Genomic DNA, 25,068 nt, shown 5'->3' with positions numbered 1-25,068 from the left:
TGTATACAAATATCAAATCACTATGTTGTGCACCAGAACTAACATAGTGTTGTAGGTCAATTATACTTTAATACCAGCCAACCAAACAAACTCATAGAAAAAGAGGTCAGATTTATGGTTACCAGAGGCAGGAGGTAGGGGGAGGGGGAATTGGACGAAGGCAGTAAAAGGTACAAACTTCTAGTTGTAAGATAAATAAGTATTAGGGATGGAATGTACAACAAGATGAACATTGCTGTATGTTATACATGAAAGCTGTTAAGAGAATAAGTCCTAAGAGTTCTCATCACAAGAAAAAACATATTTCTTCTTTTTTTTAAATTCTGTTTCTGTACTAGATGATGGATGATTATCAAACTCATTGTGGTCTTCATTTCATGATGTTTGTCAGTCAAACCATTATACTCTACACCTTAAACTGAAACAGTGCTGTATGTCAATTATATCTTAAAAAAAAAAAACTTGAAGAAAAAGAAAAACAAAACAAAAAAATAAAGAGCTAAGAGCATTAAAAAATAAAAAGGAAGATTCTATTAATTGAAGAAAGAAATCAGCTAAACTCTTTCCTCCAACACAGAATGCACTTATATACTGAGCTTTTGTCATAAGCCACGGATGTATGTGAAAAAGGAGAGTTGAAACAGGGATCGCCAAGCTTCTACAAAGCTCTCAGAGTGTGTTTTTACACAACCCTCGGGTTAGATGACTAGAAGAGCCACCTCCACTCCACGCCGGGAGGAGGAGGACAAAGCAGCATCAGAAAGTCATTTGTGGACTCTGCAAGGACCCACAGGCTCACAGGGACTCTGCAAGGACTGTGGGTTATGGAGTACACAAGCCACACCAACCCAGGCAGCTACACAGGAGATATACTGCAACCTTAGGGAACTACTGCTTAAAGTGGTTAAAAATCTTTTTTTTTAATTAAAAAAAAATTTTTTTAAGCATACTAGTTTGGATAAATGGTAGATTTAAATGTTCTTCATGCCACAGCTGCTGAGTCAGGTGGCTGAGGTTTCCTCCCTGGCATGCAAATTAACCCTGCAATTTCTGAGAATTCTACCTGAAAACAAATGACATTTACCAGCGCTTGATAACCTTCTGCTTCCTGGTCAGAGTTCTTTTCAAGATAACCTGCAACAGAGTGACTGGCAGATACTTTTGTCTCTGACTCCGGATTTGAGGACAAGGTCTGCATAGGCAAGCACCCTGGGTCTCCCAGCCTGCCCCAGCGATTCCCACAAAAGCACACGGAGCAGGCTGGAGGGCTGTGGGAGAAAAGATCTATCTAAGGATTCCTTACAGTTTGTGTTCCCTTTTGTAAGTGGACAAATATTCTGATTTTTATTCAGGGCTAGGACTAAATTTAATCTTGAAATCTTCCCATGACATTTTCCAACAAAAAAGGCACAGGTTTGAAATGTGAAGCAAATACTGAAAAAAGGATGCTTTCTTCTGTCATTCCTAAAAGAAGTCAATTAATTGTTTATGGAATTGTTAACAATTGTCTGTTTCATTCCCTCTTAGAGGCTCTCTCTCTCTTGTTTATACCTGGCCCAGAGCATACTACAGCACATGCCACATAGAAGGCATTGGGTCAATATTTGGTGAATGAATGCATGAATGCATGATGCTGGAAATACTGGCAGCTGCCACCAGATGGGCCATGGTGCCTTAAGGGAGTGTTGCAAAGACATTCTTTTCTGTACACATTTTTATTGCTGTGGATAACTGAGACACAAGAAAATGACATGAGACCCAATGTTTTGTACCTCATATTTTGGGTCAAAGTGGTCATAAAGCACAGAGGATGAATTGCTGTTTGAGAAACTCTATATTCAGTTATTCACAGAAGATATGATCATAAGATGTCACCCTGTGACAACAGCAACAACGACAAATTCTAACACAGTGTCCAGCAACAGAAGGACCTCATCAGGTTTTGGTTGAGTAAACGAATTTATTGAATGCATTAAAAAGAGGTATGTGCAGTGGTTGAGAGTGGCAAGAACGAAGTCTGTGGGAGCACGAAGAAAGGAGGGATTCATCCCAGGTACCTCGTAGAGAATGCTGCCTAGGCAGAGCAAGGGCAGACAGGAAAGGGCTTTTGGGGAGGAGGGAATGCCACTGGGAGCTACAGGAGAGAGGGCATCAAGCCCCTGTCCTTAAGCATAGATGACCTTGGTTGTACCTAAGTTAGGCTTATATAGCCCTGATGCAGGATAGATGCAATGGATTTTTATTGCTGTGCTGCTCAGTGCTCTCCTGCCTCACAGGCCAATTTCAACCATGAAGTTGAATAGAGGATGCCAAGGACAGAATCCTCCCCTACTGGCCAGAGTGAACTGGTCTTGGGGTGGGCACATGATACCAGCCAGGCTAATCACTCCCTCTCCCTGGGATGCTTTTCAAGCTGGACAACAGGGAAGGTCCCTAGTCCCATTTTGGGGGTGGGGTGTAAATGTAGGTTTATTGGTGTCAATTTTTCTTCCATGTGAAAGAAACTGGTTTGAGAGATCAAAACCAAGCACGGAGAGAAACACAGACAAAAGAGATGGGGATTGTACTGACAGACTGAAATTTTGGGTTCCACGTGGCTCTGAGGCCCATCTCACCCTGTATCCTTCCAATAAGATCCCTTTTTGTCCAGGTTACTTCAAATTGGAGCTCTGTCACATGCAACCAAGAGTCTTGACTAATCCATGTATCGGAGGGGTAGGTCCCTCCTTTGAAACACCAAATATTTCCCACATTGGCCTGGAATATCCACAATTATCCATAGTGGTTAAGACAGTGAAGCCACTATTACAACATAAATATGTTATCGTGGGGTATGGAGATGGAGGGAGAAAAACTAAGCTATCATCTGTTAACACTGTAATGAAATTGTATCTTTCAGACAACCCAGTAGAGCTTCCTCATAAGGCCCTTAAGGAATAAAAATGGAAAAAGAATTTTTAATAGGAGTGGGCGAATAGTGCTAAACGTTGGGAAGGTGGGGAATCCCATGTCTGTGAGGTGTGTGTGTGTGTGTGCACGCGCGTGTGTATACACATGCCCCAGCAGAACTCTGGAGGAGAAGGTCACCAAAAGGAAGTCAGAGGGCTACAAAAATAAAAATAAGTTTTCTGTATGGTTGTGTCCATCATGGTCAAACTAAGGATTATTATAAATACTCATAATTGTAACTGAAGCTTATAAAATGTCAGTATTTTCATATATATGGAAATTGTATTTATTTGAGAAATGGAAAATACATGCAAAGGAATCTAAAACTTACTTCAGCAATGGGAGAAATATTCAGGCACAACAGAATTGAGTTCCAACTCTGTTTCCATATTATATTAGCTAGGTAATCTTTGACAAGATTCAATCTCTCTGAAATTAAGTTTTCTCATCTTGAGAATGTTGCTAATTCTACTAACGGTGAGTGTCCAATATTGAGTGTCAAAAATCAAAAGGGAGCTGTGTAGTACAGTGATTAAGGACTTTGCCTAATGTGGGAGAAGGATTTACATGTTTAATATTGATGAGGTTGAGTAAAACCTTCATCTTGAATTTGAATTGATGTATATCAGCATAATTCCTGATGTATTTAATCTTAAAAGAGTCCTAGTTCTGTCCACTTAAGTGGTCTAGAAACAACGATCAACACAATAGCAAAAAGTACCTCTAGCATGTACTTACAATGATTTCTGAACACCATTGTTCTATCAGAAGGGACCAGATCTATCAAAGACTACTGAGGTCACGGCAAAAGAACCCCAAAGCCAATCTGAAGAAGTTCCCACTGGCTAAAGATGGGATAATCAATAACGATAGTAACTGCATTGCTTTGACCTACGTCAAATATATTTAAATCCAGGAGTCCATATTGATAATAAAAAAAGAGAAACTCATCTGTCAACTTTAGAGGATGTTGGGGAATTAACTCCTTATTTTAAAACTGGTAAATAAAAGGAAAGGAACAAACACCTGCATTTACAGAGGGTACTGCATAGTAACCAAACACTTGATGAGGGGAAATTCCTCTTTATATATGAGTTAGAGTATCACCATTTTGTAAATCCCATGGAATTAATTTGAATGATTAATTGAATTAATCATTTAAACAATGATCATCAGTGACTGCTTACACTGAAAAGAGACCATCATATATTTTGTACCTCAAGATGGTAGCACACTCACTGTATTTCCTGTGATGTAATATTGACACAAACACGCACACAAACACAAGTCTAACCTGAGTCTGATTTGGGCACTAGATCCAAGCACCAATTTACAGAAATATAATGGATAGGAAAACATTAAATTGAACCACAAGGAGACAACACAATCAGCAAAATCCAGACTATGGGAAATTTTACAGGATAAACGACCTGGTTTATTCAGCAGCAAAAACTAAATATGCAAGGAAAGAAAAACGCTGAATAGGGAACCTATAGAGTAAAAGAGATTTATGAAAGTAATCTTAGTATTTGGCCTTATTTTGATCCTTATTCAAACAAATGGGAAATATTGAATGCTGCCTTGAAAGTTGAGATCAAGGAATTATTGCCACTATTTTAGGCATGACAAAGATATAACAATATATTAAAAAAATCCTATTCTTGAGAGAGAGATACTGAAATATTTACAGATAAAATGTAGGCTGTTGAAGATACACATCAAATTAGTTTACAGAGAGAAGAGAGTGGGGATATTGATAAAACAAGATTGGTTACGAGGTGATTGTTGAAATTGGGTGATGGGTACATATAAATTTATCATATTAGTCTTACTTCTGTATATACTTGAAAATTCCCATAATGAAAAGTTAAAAGCACTCTGCTTGAGTTTAAAACTGAACAAAGTCCTTTGCTAGTAGAGTTATTGAATTGTTCTTGCTTCATTTGTCAAATGGGGATAATCAAAGTGCCTGTCTCGTAGGGTTCTTTATGAGGAGTAGAAAGAAGCAATAGGTATAGAACACTTAGAGGAGCTGCTTATGGCACATAATATGTGCTCAATCAAGTTACCTATTGATAATGTTTATTATTATTATTATTGTATATTGTTAAGTAGATCTTATATTAAAAGATATAGAAAATGTGATCTCAGCTTAACATTTAAGCACTGGTCAAAAAAGTAAAAAAGACTAAGTATCATTCTTAAAGAAAATTTGGAATAGCCCGTTAGGGGCAGTCCTATTATAAAATCCACCAGGAAAGAAGATTTTTCTCTGGTTCTCAGGGCAGGCAAGTTGAATGGATAGGCAGTGACCTTTTGCTTCCTTCAAGATGCGTCATCAGAGCTAAGATGGTGATAAATAATTCCCCACCCCACCTCAACTCTGTAGGTGACGTGCTCTCCTGTCTAAATATATTAAATCAGCGCACACATTCACTGCGGAGGGTCCAGCCTATACTGGCTCATTTTCATTGAGCAAATGGCTTAAAAGCACTAACCATCACTGGAATGCAAGCTAGTTAAAAGGCAGAGTCAATTAAAAATCTTTAACGTGGGCAATAAAACAGATAAGCTCGATTTTCCATTAATCAATGATGCCCTAGGCCAGTGCTTTCAAACTTCAATTGCACATGAATCACCTAGGGATCTCTTAAACTGCAGAGTCTGGTTCAGTTTGGGGCAGGGCCTGAAATTTTGCATTTCTGACAAGCTTTCAGGTGACTCTGAAGAGGCTAGTCTGTGTCTCTTTGGGTTTGCGAGTTCCTTGTCACTGGGAAATGATCTGACACATACTTCAGTAGGATTTGGGCTTCACTGATTTGCATAAAAGATAGCTAGGATAATTGCTGTGAAATACTAATAGGAAGAATTCATTTCTGATTCTTTGGCTTTGGTAAATGTTCCATCTATCAAAATAAATGGCACATACTTATTTTCAGGTGTTAAATCTCTAGTGCCCATCTTGGAACCCCTTTAAAGAAGAGATTTTACCAAGGTGGTGCGGAGGGGTGGAGTGGGAGAAGGATGGAGTGGGAGTTTTGGAATAGCAGATGCAAATTATTACTTATAGAATGGATGAGCAACAAGGTCCTACTGGATAGCACAGGGAATTATAGTCAATATTCTTTGATAAACCATAATGGAAAAGAATATAAAAAAAGAATGTATGTATATGTATAGCTGACTCACTTTGCTGTACAGCAGAAATTAACACAACACTGTAAATCAACTCTACTCCAATTAAAAAAATTTTTTAAAAAGAAGAGATTTCAGGTGTCAAAATATCCCCAAAGAGAAAACTGCAATTTAATTCTCTAATGAAGCCCTCTTGCTTGCTCGGCAGACCTTAGCACAATAATTTTGGATTCCTTCCCTTTCTGCCCTTTTCCCAGCAATGGAAGGTTAATAGATATTTCGAGAACAAGTCAATAATTTTGTGAACTCAAAGATGGCCCCACATGGTAAAAGTTCCAACTGGAAAAAACAAAAAAAAGAAACCCAAAAACCTGACTTGGTCCAAGTTGCTTTCTGGGAAATGGATTTTGAAACTAACTCTTTGGCAACCTTGAGAATGATGTGCTGTGTCACAGGGGGAAGATCCTTTTGAGAAACTCTTTCATGCTTATAATTTCCCCTGAACGTAGACAGGAAAGGCAAGGACGAGCTGCCTAAGCCGTGAGGTTGGTCAGCCTCTTGGTCCCTCCTCACCTGTCGTGATCACGTGGGTTCCATGCAATGTAGATTAATGTGTTCCTCAAGTTTCCATAGGAAGGTGAAAATTATTGTGCCCAAAATGGTTCTGAGGTTAAATAAGTTTGGAAAGCTCAGGGTTAAAGAAAGTTTAATTGGCCTCTTCCCTCTAGGTCTTCTCTGAAACCTTTACATGTTCATGGACATTGGAACCTCCCAGAGGGGTTCACAGGACACAGGCTTCCCAATCAGATTGGACCACAGACTTTGTTTTTAAAGAACTGTCTCTGGAGATAAGGGTTTGGCAGGCTCCACTTTGAGAAATGCTGATCTAGGCGAGCTGGGACAAAGTTTGTCTTATTGACTTCCAGTGAACAGAACACAGTGGTGAAAATGGGTGTGGGTGTTTGGAGTGGGGTTGGGAGTTTCTAGAAATCTCTGTGGTTAGTAAAACCCCCCTTTTGGCAAAATAAAAGTCTCATAGCCAATAGGAATAACAAGCTAACAGAAGTCATTAATACTAATTATTTAAGATATTAAGTTTCCAAACAAACCATATTTGCAGGTGTTCAAAATCCTCTCTGAGATGAGTGGTGAAATTTGCCTTTTCTGTACCTTAGGGTTTTCTTCTGTCAAATGGAGTAGCAATGTCCACCTCACAGGATCGCCGTGAGGACAAAGGATGACTTGTGCAAAACACAAGAAGATATGGCACATATATACAATGGAATATTACTCAGCCATAAAAAAGAATGAAACTGAGTTATCTGTGATGAGGTGGATAGACCTAGAGTCTGTCATACAGAGTGAAGTAAGCCAGAAAGAGAAAAACAAATACTGTATGCTAACTCATATATATGAAATCTAAAAAAAATAGTGGTACTGATGAACCCAGTGACAGGGCAAGAATAAAGATGCAGATGTAGAGAACGGACTTGAGGACACAGAGTGGGGGGTGGGCAAAGGGGAAGCTGGGACGAAGTAAGAGAGTAGCACAGACATACTTACACTACCAAATGTAAAATAGATAGCTTGTGGGAAGTTCCTGTATAACATAGGGAGATCAACTTGATGATGGGTGATGCCTTAGAGGGCCAGGACAGGGAGGGTGGAAGGGAGTCGCGGGAGGGAGGGGATATGGGGATATATGTACAAATACACCTGATTCACTTTGGTGTACCTGAAAAATTGGCACAACAGTGTAAAGCAATTATATTCCAATAAAGAGCTTTAAAAACAAACAAACAAAACAAAACAAAACAAAAAAACCCACAAGCACACATAAGACAACTATAGATGGTGGCTTTATTCTCATTATTATGGTGAGTCTTTTTTGGAAGTAGCACCTTTCCCTTTATTATATGGTTTTTCAAGGAAGTGGTGGTAGGTTCATATTATTACCTGGGAGAACATTTGAAAAATATGCATGCCCAGACCCTACTCAGTCCCTATGAATCATGATTCGGTGACGGTAATGGGGAAGGACAGGTGTATATTTGAAAAAGTTTCTCCCTGTGGTGGTTATAATACATCCAAAACAGCTTCAATGCATTTAAGGCAAATTTCTAAGATGTGGGCCCACCTCTCCTGCAGTAGTCCTTGGAGTAAAAAATTTCTATGGTTAAATAATTGGAAATGCTATATACTAGTACCTCCACTCCTACCTCCACTCCCTGGGGTTTATTAAAGTATCTGAGAAGCTCTGCAACACACTGTATTTGAAAACTTGTAACCTATTGCCTTCTGATCTTATTTGATGGTGCAACATGTATTTTTCTTACAACTCTCATCAACATCTTTGTTCAACACATTTGAGAAATATTACATTTAGAGTTAGTCTGAAGAGAATTCTATCCATATTTAGAAATCTTTTTGTACTAAAGACATAAGGGAAAGGCAAGATAGCAGAGAACAGCTAAAATTCCTCCTCACCAGGGAGCTGGCTAGGCTTGCTCTTCTTCTTCCTACCACTTGTTACTTATATGTGGAAAGAAATATTGAAAATGATAAATGTGAGCTTTCAAGTAAGCAACTCTGGGTAAAATCTGGGTGATTGTCAAAGGGCCAGGGAGATGAACTATTGTAAACCTTGAGAGCTGAGACTGGACAAACTTGGCTTTGAGTCCTGGCTCCAATACTTCCCAGCTCAGTGACCTTGGAGAAGTTACTTCACCTCTCTGTGCCTCATTTACCTTATGTGTAGAAGGGCTTTAAAAATTGCATTACTATGAGTCCTATCCTCACTGGAAAAGCACACATAAGCAAATTAAGGGGGAGAATCAAGAATTGAAATAGAATAGAAAATTCTGGAAGCTTTCAAGATCAAATAAATCTTATTCCCTTTACAAGTGAATTTAATTTTTTTTTTTTTTTTTGTAAATCATTACACCAAGTACCCTCTGAGAATTCAGGGTTACAGTTTGAGAGATGTGATTAAATTGAATTGGCTGGTTTATAGCAGTGAAGCATGAATGACCCTTTCATCCAGCTCTTCATTCTAGTCAAATCCCAAACTATGGGACTAATTAATATACAAGAAACAGCTTGGGAGCTGCTGCCAACGGCAAAAAGAGAAGTGACGAGGTGAAACTCCACAACACTGAAGTAACTGCCCGAGAGGGAGTAAAAAGACTCAGAATTGTGGTGAGGATGCTGGGGCGGGCAGACTGAAGGGGAGATTTGCACACCTACAAGTTTCGCTGCTCCCACAACTTAAAAAACAAACTCAATAGAATAGAAAGCTTCAGAGTGCTTTGCACGTAGTATGACTGAGGTGGCAGTTTTACACACACACACGTCCACATACGCATGTGTATGTGTGTATGTGCAATACGTATTTCTTATTGTGAGTTATGGTTAAAAAAGTTTGAAAGCCTTTGCTCTAGAAGGCAGGCCACAGGGCCCTGAGCCGAGAAATAGATTGTTATTACGTGTCTAGAATGGCTTTGTGAGCTTACCCAGATCCCGCCCTGCCTTTTTGTAAGCACCGGGGTCATTGGGTGAGTGTGACCAGGACAAGCAAAGGAGAGAAAACTCAGACACCAAGCCCCAGGGCAGCGCTTGACTCGATAGAGCCTGGACACCAATGGGAGGACTGAGCCACTGTCACAACCATAAAAACAAGATGGTGACAAGGTGGTCATGGTGGTTTCCATTCCCAGTGTAGAAATTGCAGCCAAAGTAGCAGCAATGAACCATTTATTGTGTATCTATAATGCAGCAAACCCTCTACTTCGTTCTTCACTTTCCGTATCTCATTTGAATCTCACAGCAAAACTTTGGGAGAGCTATTGTTATTATTCCCATTGTAAGGACGAGAGAACAGACTTCAGTCATACAAAAGTGATTTTATGAGAACTGTTCATCTGGGGCTTTGAGAGAGGCAAAGTGAGCTATAATGAGTTGTCTTCTCTTGAGAAGTTTCTGTCTAGATAACTAAATATTAGCTCCTGAGCATCTCCGAGGAATGAACCACTTGCCTTCTTTCTTCTAAATCCCCTGAATCACCCAATTTCTCCCCAGCCACAGGCTGGCAGGATGAAGAGAAATGATAGAATTTTATTCTTTTCCATGGGTAGAGAAAGGTAGCAGATGGGAAATCAACCCTTTCAAGGGGAACTTTAGTTGAAAATTGGAATATCACACCCAGTTTCAATCAGTCAGCACATGGCACCTATGAATGTCATTGATATTTACTGCCAACTGTATACTGGTATATTCACGTACATATCATTTTATAACCGAGCAGGACCTTATGGGACCGTCTCGGGGCCAACCCTCCCCCACATCCCCTGCTTTAGCTCCCTTCTAAAGTACCTAGATAACAGTAGCTGATGCACATTTCCTGAGTTGTTTACAAACACGAAAACCCCCACCAAATGGAAGATGTTAACTACTGGATGGACGTGAGCGCAGCCCCGAGACCTGCTGGTGCCTGTGGATAGATAACCCCTGTGACACTGCCCTGTTACCTTACCATCAATCAGTCAGAGAACTGTGCACAAACTCATCACCTACCCTGCGACCCCACTCCCTTACCTGGCCTTTAAAAACGCTTTCCTGAAACCCATCAGGGAGTTTGGTCTTTCTGAGCACTAGCTGTCCCGGACTACTTGTATGGAGCCTGACAATAAATGCTGCCTTTTCCTTCACTACCACCCAGTGTCAGTAGATTGGCTTTACTGCACGTGGACGAGCAGAACCAAGTATGGTTCAGTAACGATTCCATCTTCAAAAAACACCTATGGGGAGGGTGCTATTTTTGCGCCCATTTTCCAGATGAGGGAATGAAGGCGTGAGAGGGTAATAACTTGCCTTAGGTGAGACAGCTAATACATGGTGGGGTTGGGGTTTGAGTTCAGCTCTGCCAGACTCCAGAGCCTGGGCTCTTAACCACCAAACAATCATGATTTCTCCATGATGTCCAAGGTATCACACACACATGGAGATTAAAGTGTTGATGATCAATTCCTGTCCTCAAAGAGGTTTCAGTACTGTTTAGGAGGTAAGACATACACAAATGGAAAAATAGTTAACGATATCTTGCTGCTTTCATGCTGGGATCAAAGGAGTACTAGAGGGACTTCCCTAGTGGCGCAGTGGTTAAGAATCTGCCTGCCGATGCAGGATACACGGGTTTGATCCCTGGTCCCAGAAGATCCCGCATGCCGTGGAGCAGTTAAGCCTGTGCACTACAACTACTGAGTCTGTGGTCTAGAGCCTGTGAACCACAACTACTGAAGCCCGCGTGCCTAGAGACCATGTTCCGCAACAAGAGAAGCCACCTCAGTGAGAAACCTGTGCACCACAATGAAGAGTAGTCTCTCCTTGCTGCAATTAAAGAAAGCCCAGGTGCAGCAATGAAGACCCAATGCAGCCAATACATAAATAAAAATAAATTAAAACAAACAAACAAAATTTATTTTAAAAAAAAAAGGAGTACTAGAAAAAATTCATGGAGCGAGAAATTGCTGGAGCTGACCTGGGCAGGATGAGTGGGGATTGGCTAAGCACAGAAAAGCGTGTTGGTCTCAAAAGTAACTGAGCAGATACTAGACTCCTTGGTTTAGAGCAGAGAGCATGATTTCTTCAGATTAACAAAGGGGGTCTCTGTTTAAAGACTCTGAGGCCTTCAGCAAGTTATTTACCTTTCCTAAGCCTCAGTTTCGCCATCTGTGAGAAGGGGATGATATGCATCTCAGAGAGTTGGTGGCAAGATTAAGTGTACCTAAGTATCTGGGAAAAGGAGACTTCTACTACTTTCTTCTCTACCCACCAGATTAAATCCAATTTCCCATTAGAGTTGGCTGGCTTCTCCTCTTTGCCCTTCCAGTTGAAGATGTTAGAAGGAGCCCTACCTGCTGTGAGAAGCCCTTCACAACACGCCTCTGTTTGAGGTTTGTCTCTCCATCCAAGTTGGCAGTTTCCAGATGACAGATCCCACTGGGGTCCGAGGAAAAGAGGAGGAGTATGTCGGCTGGGATAATCTCGTTGCACTGCATTTGGATGAAGTCCCCCACACGCACATCCTTCCAGCACCTCTGCACGTAGCTCTGCTCTTTTCTGAGGTGGGAGAAAGACAGGGGTCAGAGTGAATGTTAAGGTTCTTCAGAACATGAATGAGTGGAAAAGGTCCCCTCTGCACCTAACCTCCACCAGTCAGCCTGTCACAAGACTGCTCTGTACGCTACCTTGTCCCAAATGACCACAATCATCATCTCTAGAAAAGCCAAGCATGATCTGTAGAACACCACTGGTAAAGATCTCTCCTTATGAGCATGTAGAGTTTTGATTGATCGCTGGCTGGTGACTGGTTGCTGTTTGCAACACTTGCATCTTAGCAGGAGAAAAAATTTAAAGGAGAAGCTGACTATATAGTCATATTAACATAGTATTCTTAATGTACATCACTTCTTAGAATACCCAGTTATCACTGTAGAAAGCAGGGTCACAAAAGACTGGAGTATAGGAAAGACTGCTTCTGGTTATGGGTGGAGAGTAGTCTATAAATGAGAATATACACCACTGTTTAGGAATATCTGGAGTGGTGCTGAAATAGGAAATGGGGAATTAGGGAGATGGCACCAGGAATTTTGATAGGATGGGCCGCACAGTGATCACAGGGTCAGGGGGCCAAAGAAATCTGAGAAAATGGCATACTTTCTCTTCCTATCCCATTTATCAAGCTCAGGTGATAACAGGGGAGCAACAATTGTGAAGTTAGCATTTCTACCGTACAAAGCACTACCGTGAATTAATACCTCATTTACTTGCATAATAACCCCCTGGAGAAGATGTTATACCCCTTTCTCAATGAGGAAATTGAGGGTTCAAGAGAAATTTCCCAAACTCTCACAAAAACAGAGCTGGACGCTGAGTCTGGGTACAATTTGACACCAAGCCTAGTTTTCAAGCTTTGGATATCCTACCTCCTCGAAAACGTTCCCCTCTTTCCTCTCTGGTGGAATGGCAACATCAGCTTTTACACCCTCAGCTAAAGGACTCGCTACTCCCCAAGGCAACACATTGCATTTCCAAGAGCCCTCATTTTACAAATTCTTCCTTCTGATTGGCCAAATATTGAACTAATTCTGCTTTCCTAGGCAATCTGATTTATTCCATCTTCTTCCATTAAAAAAATATTTTAAAATATTCATCAGGTGTCTTCTGAAGCCTTTTGGACTTGCCAAGTCAAATTTAACTTTCCAAGTTCCCTCAATGATTCTGTGTGACACAGTTTCAAGATCTGTCTTAGAGGCGAGGGCTCTTCTGCTTAAGGCTGTGTTTGGAAATGTTCCTCTTTAAATATGGGATCTGGGACCAAACCAGTATTCCACACATGGTCTTTTAAACTAAGCCCAGCCAGGACTGGAGAGGCAGGCTCTCCTTTACTATTTGTCTCCACTGATGCTGAGCTCTTCTGGGCGTGTTACTGCTTCTGTTCCTGTTGGAATCTGAGCTGCCCTGGGTGTGACAAGACCACTCATCCACAGAGAAAGAGATGTGGCTAGAATTTCACTTTTCTCCTCTGACTTTGTAAAAGTCCTTGAGGAAGATAAGGGTTTGATGTCTTTCTCCTTTCTTTGGGGCCCTCTGGAGAACTCCAAGCAAGCCCTCCGAAGACCCCATTTTCCTCGTCATAAAAGATTCTTGCAAAGGACTCCCCCGTAGTTTCCTGAAATAGATGCACATCCATTTGGAAGCCCTTTGGAAGGCCAACCAAGGGAAGAGCTGATCAGAGTCTGTAAAATAATCAGAGATTACAATTAGGAAGCAGTCTTGCAACTCTAAATACCCACAGAGTTCTGTGGAAGTGCCTGTGCTCCAGGAAGCACAGTGCAGCCACCACTGGTTAAACTGTGGGCAATAGCATCCAAACAGAGGGACTTCCCTAGTGGTCCAGTAGGAAAGAATCCACCTCCCAATGCAGGGGATGTGGGTTCGATCCCTGGTTGGGGAACTAAGATCCCATATGCCACGGGGCAACTAAGCCTGCACGCCACAACCACTGAGCTCACACGCCTCAACTACAGAGCCTGCATGTCACAGACTACAGAGCCCATGTGCTCTGGAACCTGCATGTCACAACTAGAGAAGAGAAAACCCGCATGCCACAACTAGAGAGAAGCCTGCGTGCTGCAACGAAAGATCCCACATGCCTCAATGAACATTCCACGTGCTGCAACTAAGACCCCACGCAGCCAAAAAAAAAAAAGAATATTAAAAAAAAGTCATCCAAACAGAGACCACTTCTGAGCATTTTTGGGGCAGTGCATCTGTAGCATTTTAATAATAAAATGATAAATAAATTAAAATAATTAAATAACCAGCTGGAGAAGATGTTATACCCCTTTCACAATGAAGAAATTGAGGGTTTAAGAGAAATTTTCCTAGGTCTTACAAAAACAGACCTTCCCTTGGTTGGCCTTCCAAAAGGCTTTCAAATGGACATGCATCTATTTCAGGAAACCAGGGGGGAATCCTTTGCAAGGATCTTTTATGACAAGGAAAATGGGATCTTAGGAGGGCTTGCTTGGGTTCTCCAGAGGGTCCCAAAGAAAGGAGAAAGACATTAAAATAAATTCTTTTAATGGAAAAAGTATGTAACAGGTTTCTAAGCACCTTTTCATCCTATCAGCTTATTTTATGCTTCCCCTCTGCTCTACCTTATTTTTTTTTTTTTACCATGAAAAATAGAGACAGTCTCCCCAGATTTGTTTCTCACTGCCATTTCAGAAAAACATTTATCTGTTGATTCAGGGAAGAATCTTTTTCTTCAGAGCAGCCTTGGGAACACCTGTTAAATGTCTAAATATAAAGCTACTTAAAGAAATTGGAATGTCAGATACTCTCCATGGGAAAAGGAATCTTGTATGGTGAAGGAGGGAGGCTTTCTCTATTGCTTTTTTTTCTCCTTTTTGAGAGGGCACTCCAAAAACAAGGATCCTTGAATTGCTCCGAGGAACAAAGGATTATCACTCAACTTGTCTATATTCTTTCCCACTTCCCCACTTTGACTTCTGTCCTATTGGGTAATGCCTTTGAGGGTGGTGCACCATTGCTGTAATCTCAGCATTCTGCCCAGTTTTTGAGACTGGATTTAGTGAGAACACCTTTGACTCTCAGCAATATTCTGACTGCCAACGCTTTCACAGCACAATGGTTCAGAGGTTTGCAAAAGCTAGTTGGGAGCACTACATACACAGACATACCAAAGGCAAGGCCAGTGCACCTCCAGCCATGAACACTGAATCTCATTCTTCTTTCTTCTAATAAAGGACTCCACTGCTTATTATGCGATGTGAGTTGTAAGGGGATAGAAGATGGAGCTTATGCAGATGAGCTTATGAAACATATGCGTGTGTGTGTATATATATAAATACATACACAGTCCCTCGGTGAATTGGGCTAGAGTGTTGTCTTGTCAATTCCCATCATAATGATAGGTATGGCAAAGTCAATGGAACCACACTAGAAGCTGTAAGTCAGACAGGTCTCTGTTTTCTTCTGATCCCAGGAAGGCCCTGTCCAGTACTGCTGTCCTGTTAATAATTGCCTGTCTTTCTTTTAGACGTAATCTTCTCTTCCTTAGGATGGCCCGCAGTGGTGAAGAACACTCTTCGTCCCTGTTGTAGGCTTACCCTCCTCAAAACAGAGATTACCCATCTCTGGGCTGTGCTGCTCAAACAGAGGCACAGAAACCTCTTGTGTGTGTCCAGGAGCACTGACGTTATGGGAACAACATGATTTTGGGCGTGTTTAAAATTTTTTGGGGGGCACATCATTTAGTAATTTAGCTGGTACAAAATTTGAAGAATTATATTTACATTGACCCAAACGTAGTAACTTTATAGAATCAGAGTCAGATTTTATAGGTATTTTTGGGATAAGAAAAAGTGACGTCAGGGACATTTCCCTTCCTGCACTGGGTTATTCTGAGCTGGTTTTCGATCCTCTGGGGGCCCACTTTGTCTCCTCAACTGTTAGGAACATAGCTGCGGAAAAGGCAAGGGTTCATAGCCCCAGGGTTGGGGGATCCAGCCTGAGGAGGTGCAGAGTGGCTGAATCCAGCTGAGGCGGAAAAGTGGTGTGCTTCTGCATTGAAGGACGCCCAGATGTGGCCAGCAGCTGGCTGGGAGCCACCCGCAGGAGTCATTCCCTGGTTAAGCCAGCCTGTTTGGAACAGCTGCCCCGGGTGGACACGTTCATACACCCCTGATCATTTCCCTCCTCAGTGAGTCCACACCTGGGAACTGATTGCTATTTTAGCTTCGTGGCATGTTCACCACTGTTTAAAAATAAGACAAATCAACGTGGCTGGGGACGAAGACTCCATCTGGCAGATTCTGCCTCGGGGAGAAATTAAGTGGTGCAGTGCTAAATGGCTTTCTGAGAGGAGATAGGGCTTATTAAGAGGTAAATAAACAGCAAGAAAGGTCTGTAACCAACTGGATCCCATGGGGAAGCAGGTGACAGGCGGCCAATGGAGGAGGAGAGGGTGCTTAAGGTTCTACTTCTCAAGTACTATGTGGGTTTAAAAAAGGGTTTCAAGGAACTAGAGTAGAGGGGATTTATCAGGAAGCTTAGTTGTCTGTGGGATTTCCCACTCAGTAGAGGATGATGAGCTGACCTGGGCTCTCCTCCAGGAAGCTGGAAGGTCAGGCCCAGAATGTTCAGTGTCGCTACCGCAGGGTGAAAGGGGAAGCCAGCGAGAATGAGTGCAGCCTAGGGGTTAAGAGTGGGTTTGAATCTCAGCTTCACCGCTTACGACCTGTGCGACCTTGGGCAAGTTACGTCATCTTTCAGAGACTCTGTTTCTTCATTTCAAGGTAATAGGTGTATTTGCCTCAGAGGGTTATTGAAAGGATTAGTGGCATGACCCACATAAGGGACGGAGCTCTTGGTTTTGCGCTTAGTGAGTACTCACTAAATACATGCTTCTTTTGTGATGTTGATGACAGTGATTGTTAATGTGATGGTGAAGGCTAACCACCACCACCAGCCCCAGCATTTTCCTCTTCATGATATTGGGATGCCCACTTTATATCTGTGATTACATTTCGTGAATTGGGCTCAGGCACAAAATGTGCAAACACAGGGCACTTAAAGAATCCAAACATTTTCCCCAGGTCCAGAAAAGAAGGACCCCAGTTCAGCCTATTGAAGACTAAGGGCTCTGGATGCTGGCTACTAGGCAAACTCCCAGAAAAATATATCCTTAAAATCAGGGCTGTCCAGAAAGTTCTTTGTGGATGTTGACAAACTAGTTCTAAAGTTTATATAAAGAGGCAAAAGACCCAGACTAGCCAACCCAATATTGAAGGAGAGGATTGACACTACCCATCTTCAAGACTTACTATAAAGCTGCAGTAATCAAGACAGTGCGGTATTGGCAAAAGAAGAGACAAACAGATCAATGGAACAGAGTAGATAGCCCAGAAACAGATTCATATAATTATAGTCAACTGACCTTTGACAAAGCTGCAAAGGCAATACAACCGAGCAAAAATAAACTTTTCAGCAAATGGTGCTGGAGCAACTGGACATCCACATGCCAAAAAGAAAAAAAAAAACAAAAAGAATCTGGACACAGACCTTACACTCTTCACAAAAATTAACTCAAAATGGGACTTCCCTGGTGGTCCAGTGGTAAAGAATCCATCCTGCAATGCAGGGGATGTGGGTTCGATCCCTGGTTGGGGAACTAAGATCCCACATTCCATGGGGCAACTAAGCCTGTTCACCACAACTACTGAGCTCACATGCCTCAACTAGAGAAGAGAAAACCTGCATGCCACAACTAGAGAGAAGCCCGCATGCTGCAACTAGGACCTGATGCAGCCAAAAATAAAAATAAATTAAAAAATTAACTCAAAATGGATTGCAGATCTAAATGTAAAATGCAGAACTGTAAAACTCCTAGAAGACAACATAGCAGAAAACCTAGATGACCTTGAGTATGGCGATGACTTTTTAGGTAAACACCATAGGCACTATTCATGAAAGCAGTAACTGATAAACTGGATTTCATTAAAATTAAAAATTTCTGTTCTGTGAAAGACAAAGGTAAGAGAATAAGAAGACAAACCACTATCTGGGACAAAATATGTGTTTTGTGAAAGACATATCTGATAAAGAATTGTTATCCAAAATAGATAAAGAACTCCTAAAACTCAACAATAAGAAAACAACAGCCCAATTAAACAATGGACAAAAGATCTAAACAGACACCTTACCGGAAAAGATATACAGATATCAAACAAGCATGAAAAGAGCTTCACATCATATGTCATCAGGGAAATGCAAATTGAAATGAGATACCACTATACACCTATTTGAATGCCCCAAATCTTGAACACTAAAAACACCAATTTCTGGTGAGGAGATAGAGCAAGGGGAACTCTTATACACCGTTGGTAGGAACAGCCATTTTGAATGGTACAATGGTACAACCACTTTGAAAGACAATTCGGTGGTTTCTTATAAGACTAAATGTATTCTTACCATATGATCTAGCAACTGCGTTCCTATTTACCTAAACCAGTTGAAAACTTATATCCATGCAAAAATCCACACATGTATGTTCACGGCAGCTTTATTCATAATTTCCAAAATTTGGAAGCATCCAGATGTTCTGCAGTAGGTGAATGAATAAACTATGGTACATCCAGACAATGGAATATTATTCACAGCTAAAAAGAAGTGAGCTATCGAGCCATGAAAAGACATGGAGGAAACTTACATGCATATTGCTAAGTGAAAGAGGCCAGTCTGAAAAGGCTACATACCATATGATTTCAACGATAAGACATTCTGGAAAAGTCAAAATTATGGAGACAGTAAAAATATCAGCGATTGCCAGGTGTTGGAAATGTGGGTAGGGATGAATAGGTGGAACACAGAGGACTTTTAGGGAAGTGAAACTACTCTCTATGATACTATAATGGTGGATACAGGTTGTTATACATTTGACCAAACCCAAAGAATATAGAATACCTAGAGTGAACCAGCTTGTAAACTATGGACTCTGGGTGACCATGATGTCTCAACGTTGGTTCATTAATTGCAACAGCCCAGACCACTTGGGTGAGGGATGTTGATGATAGGGGAAGTTATGTATGTGTGGGGGCAGAGGGTATGTGGGAAATCTCTGTATCTTCCCCTCAATTTTACTGTGAACCTAAAATTGCTTTAAAAATAAAGTCTTAATAAAAAAAAAACCAAGGCTGGAGGAAATTTGATAAATCTCCAATTCAGGTGAGGAAATGGACTTGGCCAAGGTGTATGGCAACAAAGCTTGCGTTGGAACCTCTATTCTTCCCATGGCTCCAAGAGGAAGAGCTGTGGCTGGTTCAGGAATCCTTATAATGCCAATTGTCTTTGTCTGGACAGTGCTGTGCTCAGATAGAGGCAATGTCGCCGGGTGGCTAAAAGCTTTGGAGTCATGTGAGCCTGACTAAATCCCGGAACTACCTCTTATACAGAAGGTAGTGTGACCTTGAACTCACTACTTGACTGTCTGACCGTCAATCTATTCATCTATCAAATGGACAAATAAAATCTATTCTACAGGTTAAAGTGAGAGTTAAGAATGATACACGAAGGGTGTCAAAAGACCTTACGGCAAATGGCATTTACTGCTGCTATTATTATCATTACAGTTACTATTAGCTTAGAGCAAACAGGGTCACTGCTGTGAAGACAGGAGAACAGAGACTGTGCGGTTGTCTATTTTCACGAGCTTTTTTGTGAATGAGGGGTGGGGATTTGTACCTGGAGGAGGAGCCTAGCAAGGGGGAAGGAATGGAAAAGGGAAAATGTGTTGTGTGGCTTCTGCCCTGACCTGGTCCCACAAAACGGAAATGGCACAGAAGTTACAGGAGTTACGCTAAGGACAGCGTGGGCCTGAGGCAGAGGACAGTGAGTGCAACTGTGTCCCCCGACCCGGCTATTCTTTGCTTCCTGGACCCTCCTGTGTGCTACAGACCATGATGAGGGGGGCACTTTAGACTCAGGGAAATTCCAGAAAGAAACAGCTGAGGCCAGAGGAGTGGGTGGAAGACCCAGACCCCTGGCTTGAATGAAAATACTGGGGGACATGAAGGATATTAATTATAGCTGAGGATGCTCAGATATATCTGGGGAGGCCTGAGAGTTAGGGTGGGAAGAATGAAGACCCAAATTAGCAGCTTGGGGGCATCTGTATTTATGTGACTTCATTATTACCCAGAGGCCTAATTGTTTCACGTGTCTTCTATTTTCAACTATGTAATAAGCTTGCTGAGAGCTGGGATGACCCTGGGTCTTATATTTCTGCACCTACCTGGGGTTTGATATGGTGTCTAGTGCATGGGGGAGTGTTCAGTAAATATTTAGTAACTGATTCCTTGTAGGTTTGTCTTGAACATGAGGCAGTAGAGGAGAAGCTTTTCCTAATCATAAGTCACTTTGACATCTAATCTATCTCTTTTTGTTATGGATGCACCAATGGAGACTTCCAGTAATGATACCATAATAATATAATATGATGTATGATACGATGAGATATGAGATGGTATAATATAATACACTTACTTGTATCGAGTGCCTATAATGAGCCCAGCACTTAACCAACATTACTATTTAGCTGCGTAATAATGGCACAACTTTTGTTATTACTATTATCTCTGTTTCACAGATGAGGAAACTAAGGCCCAGGAAGGTGATCTAACTTGTGTGAGGTCACATAGGAATTCTACCAGGACACAGGAGTGACCGCTGCGGGGGCTGCATCGCTCAGCGTGGCCTCTCGGTCCTGCTCGAGAGCGCAGTACAAAGCAGATGAGGCCTCAGGGTCTGGTGACAGAAACATAACCAAGGCTGGGCTGGGAACAGCCTCAGCTTTTGGAATTATGAGCTCCATATTGGCAAAATAGAGGCTATAAATCCTCACCTGCTCAGATACAAATCACACCTGTTGACACGCGTGCAGAGCTTCAGGGACACCTGAATTCTTGTTTTACGATCCTTCCACCCATTGAGTTTGGGGGAGAACCTAATGCATTCTGTCCTGAAATGACAAGCTGAATTGGCCCACATAGTTTATGGCCTTCTGTGAGCACAGGGCGAGGTGGTGGCAGTGGGGTGGGCACTTGGAAAATTTGCTCTTCAGCGAGGAGCCTACTTGGCTGGTACCAAATGCAGAGCAAAGACCTGTAGGGTGGATGCAGCAGACTGCTGGTCTGTCAACGCCAACCAGGGGCACTTTTCATAGCCATGCTTCAAATGACGCTATGATTCTCTGTTGTGTACATTTTCAGATTCTTCCCCCAGGCCTATTTTGCTATGTTATTAGAGCTTGGAGTCAAGGTCTATGGTAAAGTGGTTGTCTTCTCCCATGTGGTTCAAAACCCCAGGCAATGATTTGTCGTTCTTACTCCCCTCGGGTCAAGCTCATGGTGACGTCTGGCTATCATGATTAGAGAACTCTCCTTAGTAATATTGTAGCCAACATTTTCTGAGGGCTACTGAAAGCCAGGCACTGTACTAAGCATTTTACATGCATTATTTCATTTAACAGCTGCAGCAAACCCAGAATGTAGTTTTAGGGTGAAGAATATATGCTTGTATTTTGATGTTAGGATGGCCCTGGCAAAGCCTAAATTCTGCCCTGTCAATCATCTCATCTCCTTTGGGTTTCCCAGAGGGATGTTATATGGAGGAAAATGATAGCAGAATGGGGATCAAATAGCTACTCTATGAAGAGACATACAAATACGACATTTGAATGTACATTCTATGTTAGAAGCTGGGTTGGGAGAAGTGGCTTAGGCTCTGGGCTAGATGAAGCCCCCTAAATCCTTTGCCTACATCTAAATCTTGGTCTGGGTGTGCTCGGGAGTGCAGTGGAAAGGGAGTTGGGGGAAAGAGGTCCAGGCTCTAGAAGGGTTTCCCAAATTCAGATTTTAAACTCTGCCACATAGAATAGAGATGAGAGAGCAGAGCATAAGTTTTTGCTTTTGAAACACTGTTACCCTGCCCACTGGTAAATGTGGCTCAGTGAATGTCCTTGACCTTTGCCAGTAAAATATACAATCCCTCCTTTGTATGGGTGGGGAATATAGCAAGAAAGATGAAGGCTCAGGTTGGGCCTGGCATTGAAAAAAATGAGAGTTGAAGTGACTGGAAATTTTTTAAAAAATTACATAGTGCTAATTATGGTGCAGACACTGAGTTAACAGTTTGTAAGGATTATTTCATTCCATCCACGTGACCCTGGGAGATAGGCGCTAATATTGGCCCCACTTTACAGAAGTTGAAATGGAGGCTGCAGCGATCAAGTAACTACAAATGTCCACACATCTAGTAAGTGGCAGTTCTGAGACAAGCCCAGGTGTGATGCCAAACAACCAGTGAGATGTCACATTTTAAACATCCTTGTTGAGACTGCTTTACACACTCTTCTTTGGCACTGCATTGTATAGCTCTTTCTATAGCTCTGTTACTTTCAAGCCCTCTGGCATGTCATCTCACATCTTTTCACAAAATTTACCGTAGAGAGACCATGATCACTATTTAAACATGAGACAAATGGGGCCACAATTGTCTAAGAGGCTTCTTTTAGGTCACGTAGTTAATTGGTGACAAACCCAGGATCAGGACCTCTGGTTTCCTCATTCTCAGGCTTTCCTATGGGGGCACCAGCATGGAAGGAAACTGACATACAAATGAAAACAGGCTGCAGGCCAGGCATCTGCCTTCTCCAGCAGAGCTTTCCATGGCTGGGAAACCAGGCCCTCAGAGCCACACTGTCAGAAGACTGGCTGCGATCCTGTAGCATCTGGAATTCTTTCTGTTATAGCAGCCACCTGACTTACAGAAAAAATCTCCAAGTCTTGGTAAAAAGTCAGAATTTAAAAGCTTCTAGGGAATTCCCTGGCAGTCCAGTTGCTAGGACTTGGTGCTTTCACTGTCGGGCCCCGGGTTCGATCCCTGGTTTGGGAACTAAGATCCCGCAAGCCTTGCAGTGTGGTGAATAGAATAGAATAGAATAGAATAGAATAGAATAGAATAGAATAGAATAGAATAGAATAGAATAGATTAGAATAGAATAGAATAGAATAATAATAAATTTAAAAGTTTCTAAGCTGAATCATTTCTCTCCTAAGATCCTGACATCTCTTGATCCTGGTCTTTTTGATACCAGCATAAGTCACACATAGAGCCTTTAGCTGACATATGAATTGGCTGTGAGTGGATGTGTTTTCTCTGCCTACTAGAATGCTGCTCATCCTTCAATGCCCTCCTGAAATGTCACCTCTTCAGGGAAGGCTTCCCTCGGCTGGTTCTGATGTTTTTGTCAGGCAGGAGTGTCACTGCAGCCCATGCATGATTGTAACCCTTTGTCCATAGGCAGGGGACACTGTAGCTGTTTACAAGTTCCTCATGGTCTATGGCCTGAGAGCCCCACGAGGGCACATGGAGCTTTCCCTGTTGATGCACACACACTTGGTCCTGACTTAAGACTTGCTGAACAGATGAGTAAATGTGTGTGCTCAGCTGCTGAAACACTGGAAGGCTTTTGCTGCATTACATGCATGGGGACAAAAACCTTCATGGATTCCCTCAGTTCCCACTCCTGCTTCCTTATTGCCTGTTTTCTGAATACAAATAAAAATGTATTAAGCTGGATGGAAAAATACCAATCTCTTGCTGGATATGGTTTCTAGATTCATTAAATTGAGCCCTGGGAGAAACTAAGCTAATACAATTATGAAGCTAATCTCTCCTTGAAGTCATTCCATAAATCTGATTAATGGGTCACCTTTAGACTACAAGCACAGTTGCTATATTAAAAGAAAACGCTCTAGCAGGATTGTAATTCTGTTAACAAGGCTTCTGCTGTTTGCAAAAAGATTCTCTCACAGTATAAACAAGTTTACGCTGGATGATGTATGGGATTAGAGTGAGCAAAATTCTTAGGGTCCTAGTATTCAATTGTGCGAAAATGAAGACATCTGACATCAGTTTCTTAAATGTGTGAATCTGAGACAAAATGGAGAGCTAGTGCTTGAGATGTAAGCTTTTATGTTGCTTCTAAGAAAAAAGAATGTCCTTTCAGATCTTGTATCCTCTATGTGACATCCTGTCATACATTGGGTTGGCCAAAAAGTTCACTCGGGTTTTTCCATAAGCTGTTATAGAAAGGAAATGCTCCTTAACGTCATCTGTTAAGATAATAACAACACCTGGGGTCTTTCATAGAATTAATCCGCTTCAGGGTTAGAAGAACTTTAGGGATACATATTACAGAATGTCCCAAAATGTGTCTGTTCCTGTTAATATGTGGAAAGCAATTCACAAGGAGTCGAGGCTTAAAAATATTTTAAGGTGATGGTGTTGAGGACATGGAGGTGGCCTCTTCAGCATGTATTCTTCCTTCTCTTGGAAATATCTCATTTTTTAAATTAGGGTTTTTCCTCTTCCCTGTGTAGCTCATATACTTACAGGGACATGAACCTCTTGCTGGGCTCTGTGGCTCAGATATAACCTAATTAGCATAATCTCATCTCCTTTTCAGAGGGATTGGTTCAGGGATGGACATGTGACCCACTGGGGTCACTGAGAGGTAAGGAGGATCTGGGGAGTAACCTTCCTGGACCAAGAATGCTTCTGGAAACAATGTTTTTCTTTCTCCCTTTGTGGGTTATTATATTTAGATGTGAGGGCTGGAGCTGCTGCAGCCATCTCATTGCCATGAGGGAAATCTACCTGAGGGTAAAGATGACACAGAATGGAATTAAATGAAAAGGACAGCTAACTGTTGCAGGTAGAATGTTGATTGCCTCAATGAACCATGCCTGATCACCTGCCCACCTCAGGATATTTGTAGTGACTTAAGAGACAAAGTCTTTCTATTGTTTAAGATTGAGTTGAGATTTCCACTTCTTG

The 25,068-nt window shown here is 41.8% G+C and overlaps 1 protein-coding gene across 3 annotated transcripts in view; it reads right to left on the bottom strand.

Annotated features, from left to right (window-relative positions):
- ATP10B (ATPase phospholipid transporting 10B (putative)) overlaps nt 1-25,068 on the bottom strand; it is a 330,102-nt gene that overhangs the window by 88,353 nt on the left and 216,681 nt on the right. For all 3 annotated transcript variants that reach the window (XM_057729720.1, XM_057729733.1, XM_057729726.1), the window contains one exon: nt 11,997-12,201. In XM_057729720.1, coding sequence (XP_057585703.1) covers nt 11,997-12,201 — 205 coding nt within the window. The remainder of the gene's footprint in view (nt 1-11,996; nt 12,202-25,068) is intronic.

The sequence above is a fragment of the Hippopotamus amphibius genome, chromosome 1 (genome assembly GCF_030028045.1).
Source record: "Hippopotamus amphibius kiboko isolate mHipAmp2 chromosome 1, mHipAmp2.hap2, whole genome shotgun sequence".
NCBI lineage: Eukaryota > Metazoa > Chordata > Mammalia > Artiodactyla > Hippopotamidae > Hippopotamus > Hippopotamus amphibius.
The sequence above is the reverse complement of the archived record's forward strand: the minus strand, read 5'-3'. Positions and strand labels throughout refer to the sequence as shown.